The 13736-nt window shown below is 46.0% G+C and overlaps 1 protein-coding gene across 1 annotated transcript; it reads left to right on the forward strand.

Moving 5' to 3' along the window:
* The first annotated feature begins 787 nt into the window (after positions 1-787).
* Positions 788-13736, forward strand: LOC132206509 (ferritin, heavy subunit-like). The gene is made up of 8 exons (XM_059640694.1): positions 788-889; positions 3196-3342; positions 4287-4412; positions 10339-10485; positions 11685-11810; positions 12220-12345; positions 13476-13551; positions 13669-13736. Exons 1-8 carry the CDS (start codon positions 788-790, stop codon positions 13734-13736), a joined length of 918 nt encoding a protein of 305 aa, XP_059496677.1.

Genomic DNA, 13736 nt, shown 5'->3' on the forward strand with positions numbered 1-13736 from the left:
CTGAGGGAGTTAAGTGCTCGTCATTCTTGAACTGACTAAAAACTGAACACCGAGATAAAATGCTGAACATGGAATATATTTCTAGCAGCTGTCACATGGGCTATTTGGGGATAGACCCTGAGGCCTACTCCCGCACAGCACATTTTCTAATTTGATTTTCAAACTGGACTTACTACGATCCAAAGTCAACGAGATCCTGGCAGATTCTGAATGGATCCATAGCCTGTAGGTACCTGTATTAAATGACCCAAAAGCACATGAATTCTGTTGCTGCACACCAATACGTAAATGTTTACTGTCCACAAAATCTTGCCACTTTTCAATATACTCCAACACCGTCGTTCAAAAGCTACAAAGACAAATTCATCAGAGTAACAAACCGACAGAATTCAGCAAATCTGTGATGAGCATGTCTTCATACATAACCTCAGATACAGAAGTTTCAGAGTATGTTTTTTGTCATTTTCAGGGAGATGTCCTTCCAGAATTTGCACTTGTGCGGAGGTCAAAGGTCATTCAGCAATTCCATCATCGACCAGTTGTCAATTCTGATCGGTTTCTGGATCCAATACCCATCCTGCACTGATTGGACGTGCCAACTGATCAACTGATGAACAAGAGTGATTGGCCATCACTGATGATGTCATATCCTGCTCAATAAAATGAGGGCTTGCAACTGAGGTATAAGTAGTGTCTCCACGAGACTGATGGTTTAGGTGTAGTTGGTTTTCTTTCTAAGTTTGTTCTTTGATTGTAAGAAAAAGGAAAGCCCTTTTCTCCTCACAAAATGGCCTCCCAGATCAGTCAGAACTATCACCAGGATTGTGAAGCTGCTGTCAACAAGCAGATTAATGTGGAGCTCACTGCCTCCTATCTCTATCAGTCTTTGGTGAGTGTTGTGTTTATGAGGTTAAAATTCAATCTATTATTCTGAAGTGAGCTATTTCCCTTGTTTCTAACTAACTTGATGCCCTTGTAGATTGTGTTTCATATCTCTTACCTATTGAACACATCAGGAGGAATGTGATGTTATCATATCAGTGGGCTATGATCCTGATGTACAGTCATGGTGGACCCTGTCAGTCTTCAATGATCTCTGGAGGGAGAAGTGTTTTGTTTTTGACTTAGTTCAAAATTCCCTGATAAGGTTATGCCTGGCAGTAATTGTCACTCCCTCACTAGGATTATCAAAAAGTTCATCTAATTTCTGAAGGAACTGGAATAACCATTGGCTAGTTACTGGCTTCTGTTTTTAATTTCTTGCTTTCTGTTTATTTAGTGATGCATGTCATTGAACAACATGCTGACTTGGTATAGTAGTAAGGCATTATGGTAGCACTTTCCAATTAATCAAATCTGATCTGACACAGCCTTCAGGGTTTGGGTGTGACTATTAGCAGCTCAAATAGGCCTTGTTGGGGGCCTACTGGGCTTTGTGATCATTATTGAGATGGGTGTGGCCCTTCCCTTCACACTTGACATGAAGTTCATCTGCTGTGGTGTGTGAAGTGAGACGCTGGTGCTCCTGGAATGTGCTGAAGGTATTGCCTCAGTGACAGTGATGAAATGGATTGTTCCCAGACCATCTATCCTGGCCCTGAAACACACTGGCCCCTCAGACCAGGTGGCAGTGTGCCTGTGCCCTTCTAAGGGATAGACTGTGTTTGGAAGGTGTGTGTTTGAAGTAACCTTGGTGACTGCTGCAGGGGACCTGGTAGATAATGGACCCTGAAAGGAGGTGGTGAATGCAGTCCCCATGAAGTGGGCTGCTCAGTCTTGGATGGTGTCTGCTTCTTGCATGTTGTAGCTCCCCTTCTACTGACAAATGGGGAATATTCATCTCTCTCTGGGCTTGTGCCTATTGGAAGGAAGCTGCCTCGATATAAGGATGGAGTCAGTATAACCTCCATTTGGGAGGTGGGAACAGCTTTTACTGGGGAACCACTTGGGGTTTAATCACTGGCCAGTGTCCCAGCACAACAGGGAATTATGTACCAATCAATAAATCCCCACTATTCTGTCTTCCACAACTTGGAACTACCCAATTAAACCATACTTTTTTTTGCCTCACTTTGTATTTGAGGGTTGAAGTAGCTTTTCACATCAGGATTCCTTGCTTATAGCAGCACTCATGCATCAGCTTCTGAACAAACATCTAATAGATGACTCACTTCTACTTCAACTGAAGCTGTAGCCCTCCAATGTTGAATTGTGAATGTCAGTTTTAGACGTGAGTGATTATGGGTGGGGAAAATTACAGCATTTTGCATGTTCAACTTAGCTAAATGAAGGTTTCCAGCAGTGTGTTTACTGGTGACATTATCCATAGAACAACAGTTGATCTAGAGATCACATTGTCTGTCTCCAACATTTGACTTTTCTTCAGTTTGTTCTTACAATTTGTTTTATCAGTGTGATGCTTGTTTGCGAGCTTCTGGATGTGAGTGCACTCAATAAACAGGTGTGTAATAGCCTTCTGCGGCAATGATCCAAAGGCTGTTACTGGGCAGGCTTTCCTCATCAGAATCTTGGTGCCACTTTCTCCTCCATGCTGCAGACAGCATGTCCTGTAGCACTAAAATATATGGTACATCTAATGCCATTAATCTTGAGGTTGCAGAACTTGCTTCCCCCTAGTTCGACTGTTAGAGTAGTGCTCAACATCAGTATTGAGAAACCAAGGTCGGGAGATGGATGAACACAGCAGGCCAAACAGGAAATCTGACACTGGGCTAACATATGTATGCCACCTTAGCCCCAAAGGAGAAATGCGGTGCCTTGCAGCTGCCACCCTGAGTCCATTCTGCATACCAGCTCCTGGCACAAGGTTAAAAACTTAGTCCATCACTAGTTTCATTCAATCCTGATGAGTGTTCAACAGAGGAAACATGAATTCAATTTTTCCCTCTCAATGCTGTGCCAGACCCCTTGAGCATTGCATTAGGTATCTTAAACCAAAACACATGGTATGCACATCCTCCCTGGAGGAAGCTGGGTTTGTTCAGATTGAGCCAGTTAAAGGATCATCTGGCTAATTGGACAACACTAGGTTCATGACCACAGTCATGTACCAGAACATAACAGCTCGTGGCATTCTAGAGCAAACTGACAATTCTCAACCGGTCATCAATTTCTGAGATCTACAATTGGCCCCAGTGGTCCCTTTAATGAGATTTGAAATGTTGTCTCTTCCAGATGTCCTATTTTGACCGGGATGACGTTGCCCTCCCCCATTTCTCGCGGTTCTTCAAAGATCAGTCCCAGCAGAAGCGGGAACATGCAGAGAAGCTGCTGAAATTCCAGAATCAGCGTGGAGGCAGAGTCCTCCTCCAGGATGTGAAGGTTGGAGTTTGGTTTGGGTGAGGGTGTGTGGTTACAGGTGAAAAATGGCAGCTCTCATGGTGAGGCTTCAAGTCAGTGACGAGGACTTCACGTCCTGATGGGAAGTGACAAATATCTTGTTCTGTTTGGGTCCCCTGTGTCCTGACTCTGAATACAACAAATCACAGAAACAAGCCCTCTGCCCACCATGTCTATGCTGACACACCAAATGACACTTTGCTGCACTTGGTCCACAGACTACTCTGCCCTGGCATGAAGTACTTGGCTAGATGTTGCTGGAGTGGCTGTCTCTTCCATATTTCTACCATCCTCTGGTCGGGGTGGGAGCAGGGGTGAGGGAGGACACTTCCTCTAACCTGTTGATTCCTCAAACCTGTGCCCTCTGGTATTGGTGCCTGCTATGGTGAAGACCTCTGTCTTTCCATATTCCAATTGCCTCAGCCTCACCACCTCCAAGGAAAATCGCAGCTTCTGGATCCTGTCTTCAATGGATTTTCAGTCTTGAGGCAAAATCCTAGTATTCCTCACCTGCGGCCCCTCCAGTGCCATCCTGTCCCTCTGATTTTCGGTTCTGGTCACCACCCTGCATTCCATCCTTGGCCTGGCTCACGTTGCAAAGCTTGGTACAAGACTGAGCTCTATATTGAGCCCCAACTGAAGGGGACGAGCATCATGTCAGCCACCTTCACCAGCCTGTCTACCTTCACTGAGCCTTGAGCTATCTATGGTCTGGATGTTGTTATCTTAGTTCCTTTTATTCTAAAAGCTTTGCTGGCCCTTCAATGAACTAAGTTGCAGTGATGTTTCTCATCCTGCTCATGAGGAGGAGGACATGGCCTCGCGGTATTATTGATGAACTGCCAGTCATCGGTCTGAATGTCCTGTGGCCATGCTGCAGGAATGCTGTTGCTGAAGCTTAACTGTCCTTCTTTTCCCTCCTCCAGAAGCCAGACAGGGATGAGTGGGGTAACAGCCTGCAGGCAATGCAGGTTGCCCTGAATCTGGAGAAGAATGTGAACCAGAGTTTGCTGGATCTACACCAACTCGCCACAGCCCAGACTGACCCTCATGTAAGCTTCACCTCCTCCTCATTCTCATCACTGCGACACCCTCAGGGCAACACGTCATTGGTTGGTCTTTGTGTGGTTTTGAAATTCACTGCTGTAACACTGTCTGGCTGACATTGGGCCTGAAGTGATCATGCTGAGGATCTGTTCAGCAGTTGTTCAAATGGGAATTTGGATCATTATCTGGAAGGAGCGTTGAACTGATACTTGCCACTGAATTCTCATTTAGTATCATTGTCCATCACAATCCACCTCCACTCCATTTCACAAACAGCAAGATGGAGCAGCTGAAATCCTCTTGTCCTCACTGGCACAAATTCTCCAGGTGCTGGCTTGATTTTTCAAGGCTGTTGAGAGCGGGTATGGTGAAATGTTTTGCAGTGGAAATTCTGAAGTTGTTTTTAAGTGATCACAGTTTCTCTTTCTTCCATTGCAGCTGTGTGACTTCCTGGAGACTCACTATTTGGATGAGGAGGTGGAGATCATCAAGCAACTTGGGGACTACATCACCAACCTGAAGCGCCTGGGAGCCCCTGAGAATGGGATGGGAGAGTACCTGTTTGACAGGCTCTCCCTGGAGGACAGCAGTTAGTGTGGCCTGGAGAACTGTCTGCTTGGTCTGAATGCATTCCCCACTTCACCCTGGGCAATCTGTCTCCTTTCAGGGAGAAGGGGCTTGTCGCAAAGAATGTAATGGCTGTACCAGCTGAATGGAATGAATAAAATGATGCATTGATCTTGCTTATTGTCCCTCATTCAGATTATTAAATATTTTGGGAGATGTCACTTGAGCTTTAAGTCTGTTTATCTTTCTCTAATTTGGCTGATCCAATTAGTAAATGGACTCAGCAAAACTTCTAGGTCTTACCCCAGCCCCTGAATGTTGGAAAGTAGCAAGATGGAGTTCCTTGTTGTGGTCCCAATGAAATTCAAGATATTCTCCTCAAATAGGTTAAGTTGGGGGTTTGTGAATTGTGGGGTGGCACTTCTTCTGGAGGACAACTGGCACATTTCTGGCTACGGGCCATTCGGATCATTAAAATCTGCATTGACACTGTGAACAGCATCATGTTCAGATCTTCCCCCCCCTGCCCCCACATTTCCCATGGCTAATTTACCCAGACTGTATGACCCCTTGTCACTATTGGCAATTTAGCACGGCCAGTACACCTACTCCACATGTTGTTTGACTGTGGTGGGAGACTGGAACAGGTGAAGGAAATCCACACAGACATGAGGCAAATGTACAAACTCTGCTCAGACAGTTTTTCCCCCAGGCTAGAATCAACCTTGGGCTCCTGGTGTGGTGAGGTAACAGTGCTAACCGCTGAGGCCCCTTCACCCCCTAAAGTACCAAACAAAGGAGGAGGCTGTTGCAAAGTCAGAGCCATCCAGCTTGGAAATAGACTCTGAAGCACAACACGTCCTTGCTGACCACGTTTCCACAAATTGTGTCGTGCTACTTGCTGTCCAAATCCCTCTTAAACAGTTAAATCCCTCTAAATCGTTCCATCCCATATACATGTCCAAAGTCTTGAAATTGCACCCAAACCTATCGTTTGTGTTGGCAACTTCTTCCAGACACGCACCACCCTCTGTGAAAACGTTCCCCCTCAGTCCCTTTTAAATCTTTTCCCCTCTCCCCTCAAACCGATGCCCTCTAGTTTTGGACTCCTCCTACCCTGTCCTCGCATGCTTTTTATATACAGTCGATCTTGAGTGTGCCAAGGGATAGGCAACATTTTGTGTTCAGCAACTGTTACACTTCAGGAGGTGGTGATTACAGTCCACCTGGTGTGGGAGAGTCCGGAATGATGCTGCTGCTGAGGAGGGGCTTCTAGGATTTTCATTCTCAAACAGGGATAGTGGTCCTGGCGATAGATTTACTTCAAGCTGCTTGAGTGAGGTAGGGGCTGCACTGAGCCAGAAAATTCTGAACCGTTCCATAAATATTCATTAACACATCCTGACCCCAATGTTATACATGGTGGACAGGCTTTGGAAAGTCAAAAGTTGAATACTTTGGAACAGAGTTCCCAGCCTGTGACCTACCAGTTTCTGAGCTGTATGTTCAGCAGAATGCAATGTAAACAGCACCAGACACTCTCTGCTCAGAAACAGACTGGAGTTAAGCGCTAACACGGTGGAGCTGGATGAACACAGCAGGCCAGGAAGCATCAGAGGATCAGGAAAAGCTGATGATTCAGATAGGGACCCTTCTTCAGTAAAGGAAGATTCAGCACATTTCTGAAGAAGCTTCCTGACCCGAAACATCAGCTTTCCTGTTCCTCTGATGCTGCCTGGCCTGCTGTGTGCATCCAGTTCCACATTGTGTTATCTCTGACTCCAGCAACAGCAGTTCTTACTATCCGTGAGGAAGTTCAGCACTGGTCATCCTCGAAGTGATTAAAAACTGAACACGGAGATAAAAGTGCTGAACGTGCAGTATAATTCTCACAGCTATCTCCTGGTCCATTTACGTATAGAGCCTGAGGCCTGTTGTGTGTCTGAGACACTCAGCACCTTTCGCATTTTGATTTTTCAATCTGGCCTACTCAGATCCACAGTCGACGAGATCTCGGCAGATTCAGAATGGATCCACGATGTACATCAGTTGTCTGTACTAAATGGTCCGAAAGCACATGGATTCTGTTGCTGTAGCTCAATAGGAAAATGTTTACTGTTGACAAAATCTGGCCATTTCTCACTGGGCTCCAACACTGTCGTTCAAAAGGTACAAAGACTAATCCCTCAGAGTAACAAACTGACAGAATTCAGCAAATCTGTGATGAGTGTTTATTAAGAAATAGCCTCAGATACAAAAGTGAAGTTTTAGAGTGTATTTTATTCTCATTTTCAGGGAGATGTACTTCCAGAATTTGCACTTGTGCAGGAGGTCAATCAGCAATTCCATCATCGACCAGTTGTCAATTCTGTGCTTCCTCAGACCCAAGTCCAAACAGATCACAATAGATACAGAATGAATCCACGAAGTAGATTGTTTTTCTGTATTAAATGGTCCAAAAGCATATGGGCTCCGTTGATGCACAGCAATGGGAAAATTTTACTGTTAACAAAACCTAGTCATTTTTCAATCGGCTACAAATCTATGATTCAAAACCGACAGAACTCAGCAAATCTGTGATGAGCGTGTCTTAACACATAACCTCAGATACAAAGGTAAAGGTTCAGAGTCTATTTTATTCTCATTTTCAGGGAGATGTACTTCCAGAATTTGTACTTATGCTGGAGGTCAAAGGTCATTCCGCAATTCCATCATCGACCAGTTGTCAATTCTGAGCATTTTCTGGATCCAATTCCCATCCTGCACTGATTGGACGTGGCAGCTGATCAACTGATTAACAAGAGTGATTGGCCATCACTGATGATGTCATTTCCTGCTTCATAAAATGATGGTCTGCATTGGGGTATAAATAATGTCCTAAGAGAGTGATGTTTTAGGTGTAGTTGGTTTTCTTTCCAAGTTTGTTGTTTTGTTGTGCTGGGTTAGGAAAGCTGTTTGTGTCACAAGATGGCCTCCCAGATCAGTCAGAACTATCACCAGGATTGTGAAGCTGCTGTCAACAAGCAGATTAATGTGGAGCTCACTGCCTCCTATCTCTATCAGTCTTTGGTGAGTGCTGTCCCTGTGGTGTTGGAGTTAAATCTGTTATGGTTAAGTCAACAGTTTTTCTTGTTTGTAACTAACTTGGAACTACTGTAGATCGTGTTTTATATTTCTCTCCTATTTAAACACCAGGAGAAATCTAATGCTATTAGAAAAATGTGGTATGACACTGATATACAGTAACTGGGCCCCTATTGACTTTCAGTGACTGCCTGGTGGGTGAAGTGCTTTGTGAAATACATCTTGTAATTCACTGTCAGGATTGTGACTGGCAGTAACTGTCACTATCTCTGAAGATTATGATAACTCAACAGTACTTTAGAAAGAAGATAACTGAGCGTGGGGCTGGATAAACACAACAGGCCAAGCAGCATCTCAGGAGCATAAAAGCTGATGTTTTGTGCCTGGACCCTTCGTGCTGCTTGTCCTGCTGTGTTCATCCTGCCTGATGCTTTGTTTTCTTGGATTCTCCAGCTTTTGCTGTTCCCATTATTTGAGTCTTTTAGAAAGAAGCTGGGATAACCATTAGTTCATTAGCCTCCTGTTCTAATGTGTCCTGGTGTATCTGTTTTGTCTTGTGATGCATCTGAACAAACCAGGGTTATATTTCCTGCTGGAGAAAGGTGTCATAGTGACTGTCCAGAATAACCAAATCTGATTGGCCTCAGCCTTCAGGGTTGGGCTGTGACTCCCTGCCTGTTCAAATAGGTTTCCAGTGAGGCCTGTTTGGCTTTTTGCTCTCCATGAGGTGGGTGTGACCCATTCTCTCTGAACCTACAGACAATTGATCTGCTGTAGTGTGCTATATTGGAGACTCCTGGGTCTACAGGAATGTGCTGAGCTTGTTGAGCCAGTGAAGCAAGGCTTTTCCCATACCACCTCTCCTGGTCTGAAACAAGCCTGCCCCTTTCACCAGCTGGTGGTGTGCCTGTGCCCTTCCAAGGGGGAGAATATGTTTGGAAGGTGAGAGCTGCAGCGGACCTAGTAGATAATGGACCCTGAAAGGAGGTGGTGAATGCAGTCCCCATGAAGTGGGCTGCTCTGTCCTGGATGGTGTCTGCTTCTTGCATGTTGTAGCTCCACTTCTCCAGACACATGGAGAATATTCATCACTCACTGGGCTTGTGCCGGTTGGAAGGAAGTAGTTTCCAATGACATGAGGATCAAGTCCCTGTAAGCCCACTTTGTGAGATAGGAACAGCTTTTCCTGCTGAACTAGGTGGGTTTTAATCACTGGCCAGTGTGCCTACTCAACAAGAATTGTGCTAATATAAAATCCTCACTGTTCTTCACATGTCACATCATGTAACAACCCAGTTATATCACACTGTAATCCACCAAGGCAAATCGTCAAGAGCAACTTCTCACCAGGTTTCTTCCCTCCAGAACAATCCTCATCTGCTTTATGAAGCAGCCAATCAAGTGTTCACTGTTATTCCAGCTTGTTATTCAAGTGTGAGACTCAGTTTAGAATGAGTGCAAGGGGTGGGTCAGGTCTAGAATTTGACCTGTACAAATGGGTCAAATCAGGTTTTCCAGCTTCATGTTAACGAGTGACATGATCTGCAGAACAATAGTTCATCTAAAGGTCTCTCTGACCTTGCTTCAGTTTGTTTTAAGCAGTGATGTTTGTTTGCAAGCTTCGGAATGTGAGTGTGCTACATAAATGGGTGTAGTAGCCTATTGCAGTAACAACCCAATGGCTGTCACTGGGCAGGATTTCCTTTGCAGAATCTTGGTTCCACTTTTGCTCTTTCTCCTCCTCCCATAATGCCAACAGCATCTCTTGCAGAGCTATCATCCAATCCGATTGATCTCCAGGTTGTAGAAGACTCGCTCCCTCCTGGCTATATTATTACAGCAGTGCCCAGTGTCTGTATGTTACTTTAGCCCCAAAGGAGAAATGTCGGGTCGTGCAGCTGCCCCACCCTGAGACCATCCTGCGCACCAACTCCTGGCCATTCCTCCAATTCTGTGACATCCATCAGTGGAAACATGAATTCAGCTTTTCTCAGCATACGCTGTGCCAGACCACCCCCACCCTGAGCAATTTGATAGTGCTTTCAAACCCAAACAGGGTATCTGCAGGAAGCTGGGTTTGTCTAGATTGACCCAGTGAACAGATCTGCCGTCAAATTGAACCACACTAGGTTCACAGGCCAATTTTGTGTAGCCACACTTTGACAGCTGGCCGAACCTTCAGTTTGCTTTTGAAGGATAAACCAGGTCTGCAGTTCTGAACTATATTCAGGCCCAGTGGTACATTTTAATGGGCTTTAACTTGTTCCCTCTCCCTTCCAGATGTCCTACTTTGACCGGGATGATGTTGCCCTCCCTCGTTTCTCCCAGTTCTTCAAAGATCAGTCCCAGCAGAAGCGGGAACATGCAGAGAAGCTGCTGAAATTCCAGAATCAGCGTGGAGGCAGTGTCCTCCTCCAAGATGTGAAGGTTGGAGTTGGGAAGAGATGGTTGGGTAGGGTGAGGTTTCAAGTCAATGACCAGCATGTCTCACACTGAAAAGTGAGACATGCTACCATTTTGGCTTCCCAGTTTCTCCTGAAATACCAGAAATCCCACAAACAAGCCCTTTGGCCCACCATGTCTATGCTGACCCAAGAAACACCCAACCACATTAATCCCATCAACCTGCACTTGGACTGCAGCCCACAATGAGGTGGCATTAAGTAGTTGTCCAGATGTTGCTGGAGTAGCTGCCTTCAATCGGGTGTTGCATTTCACAAACCTACTTGTGTTTTTTAGGAGGAGTTGGAGGTGGTGGGTTTCTCCAACCTGGAGCCTCACTTGCACCCCCTCCAGTGTTTATCCTGTCCCTGTGATTGTGGTTCTGGTCACCACACTGGCCAGGTCAAAGATGGAAGACAATGCTGCCTAGTTTCTGACCAGACGTGGGCCACCCAATAGGGACAGGCATCATGTAGGCCAACTTCACCCTCTGGTTGACCTTTGCTGATCCTTGAGAGGTCAATGGTCTTGGGCACTTTGGTATCTCTGCTCCTTACCATTAAAAACCCTGCTGTCCCTTGAATGAATCCAACAGTCATGTTTCTGATCCTGCTGATCAGACAGGGATGAAACAACAAGCAGAGGTGGGACTTCAACCTGGTCCCTGTGTCCCAGACACAGGGACAGTACCACAGAACCAAGAGCCCTTGGGATTAGGCTGTGCATGTCCTGATCTAAACTCCAGCAGATGGACACTGGTGTAATCCACACCAGGGTGCAAATTCAATCCTTATCCCCATGATGACATGGTCCTGGACTTCCTCATTCAGATCAAGGATAAATGGGGCAAGGTGAAAGCAGTTCCCAAGTAACTTTGATCTTCATGTGCACCTCAGGGATGGCACAGTGGCTCAGTGATCAGCACTGCTGCCTCAGTGCCAGGGACCCAGGTTTGGTTCTGGCCTTGGGTGAATGATTGGAATTCACATTTCTCCTTGCATGGGTTTCCTCCCACAGTCCAATGATGTGCTGGTTAGGAGGATAGGTCATGGGAAGTGAGGGGTTGCAGAATTGGGTGGGAGTCTTTTCAGGGGGTATTGATGGTCTCAATGGGCTGAATGGCCTGCTCCCATGCTGCAGGGATTCTGTTTCTGAAGATTAACTGTACTTCTTTCCATCCTCAGAAGCCAGAGAGGGATGAGTGGGGTAACAGCCTGCAGGCAATGCAGGTTGCCCTGGATCTGGAGAAGAATGTGAACCAGTGTTTGCTGGATCTACACCAACTCGCCACAGCCCAGACTGACCCTCATGTAAGCTTCACCTCCTCCTCATTCTCATCACTGCTGGACCCTCAGGGCAACACTTCATTGGTTGGTCTTTGTGGTTTGGAAATTCACTGCTGAAACAGTCTTTGTCTGGATATGACATTGCTATCACTGTATTCACTCCAGGTACAATGTCACAACTGCTCAGCCATGAGTGACATGGGGAATTTGGGTTATAATCTAGTGGGAGTGCTGAAGTGATATTGGCCACTGAATTCCCATTCGGGGCAACTCGAGTTGAAATACTCGTGTCCTCACTGGCACAAATTCTCCAGCTATCGGCTGCACTTTGAGGACTGTCTGGAGTTAGTTATGGCTGAGTCTCTTGCAGTGGGAATTCTGAAATTGTCCTGTGCCATGTTAATGCACAAGTTGTCATATTCCTCTGTTGCAGCTGTGTGACTTCCTGGAGACCCACTATTTGGATCAGGAGGTGGAGATCATCAAGCAACTTGGGGACTACATCACCAACCTGAAGCGCCTGGGAGCCCCTGAGAATGGGATGGGAGAGTACCTGTTTGACAGGCTCTCCCTGGAGGACAGCAGTTAGTGTGGCCTGGAGTACTGTCTGCTTGGTCTGAATGCATTCCCCACTTCACCCTGGACAACCTGTCTCCTTCCAGGGAGAAGGGGCTTGGAGCAAAGAATGTACTGGCTGCACCAGCTGAATGAAAATGAATAAAATCATGTGTTGATCTTGCTTATTGCCCATCATTCAGAGCCCTGTATAATTTTGGTAGTTATCCTGAGAGCTTCCAGCATTTAATTTTTCTGCAGTTTGATTTTGCTGATCAAATTACTAATTGGGCTAAACATCTCATTGGTTCTGTCCTCTGTCAGACAGGGATTACAAGAGGAGGTTGCTCTGGCCTGTGAATCAATGATATTCCTCCAAGCAGAACTTGAGGATATTGGGGTTTTGTCGGGTGGAACTTGCTCTTTGCAGTTGTGTTTTTATAAAATTACGTTTCTGGATGTGATGCATACAATGGGAGGGGGGGAAAATCTTCCCTTTTACGGGAGGGGAGTTCTCCTGCTCTATACAAGGGAAGACGAGATACCCAGTCTCATGAATATCTGACAACCCTGTTTCCACGTTCACCTAGTCTGTCAAAGAGCTTAGCTTTTTCCCCCCTCCCCACATGCAAAGATTTATTGCTGATGTGAAAGGAAAATGCCAATTTGAAGACAAAGCTAAGTGAGCTGGTACTGCAATAGTTGCTGTTACTGTAGGCCTAAACATGGAGGTGGTGGGATGAGCTCATTGGGCAACAATGCCATCTTTCTTGGGCAGGGGAGAATACAATGACAGTAAATGGTCCTGGCACTGTTAGGATTCACCTATAGATGCAGAGCTAAGGGTCAAACCAGCCCTGGGACATGCACTATTGGTTGTGGGTTTTCCCTTTTTTTTTTTCCCTTCCACACTCACCCACCAGAGCCTCCCCTGATCCTGCCGTTAGCAATTGGGCAGGTTCGCCAGCTCATGCCTCCTTCGTCTGAGATAAATATGCTGGTCCTACTGGTCGCTTTGATTCACTACCCACTGCAATCAGGGAGTCAATCCCCCATCGGGCCATGTTTCCCAGAAGCATCCCAAAGTTGTCCTGATGTGGCTTAGTCATTCCTGTTTTCTTTGCCTGTTTATAGGATTCACTCCAACAACCAGTCACTTCAGAATCAGCACATTGTCTGCCATCTACAGCAGGAGAGGAGTGGCCTGGGAGTAACGCAGCAACGCTCATGGTGACATGCTGCTGTTTGATTGGCTCTTGCTGTGAAAGCCAGCACTGAGTGCACTCAGCTGCTCCCTACGTTCCTCTGAGCTTCTCCTGTGCTGCAGGTTGCCTTCTCCCAGTGATGGAGAACGAGCAGCGATTTTCTGTTCAACTTGGGAATGATGTGACTTAG

This window comes from Stegostoma tigrinum, chromosome 38, assembly GCF_030684315.1.
Source record: "Stegostoma tigrinum isolate sSteTig4 chromosome 38, sSteTig4.hap1, whole genome shotgun sequence".
Taxonomy (NCBI): domain Eukaryota; kingdom Metazoa; phylum Chordata; class Chondrichthyes; order Orectolobiformes; family Stegostomatidae; genus Stegostoma; species Stegostoma tigrinum.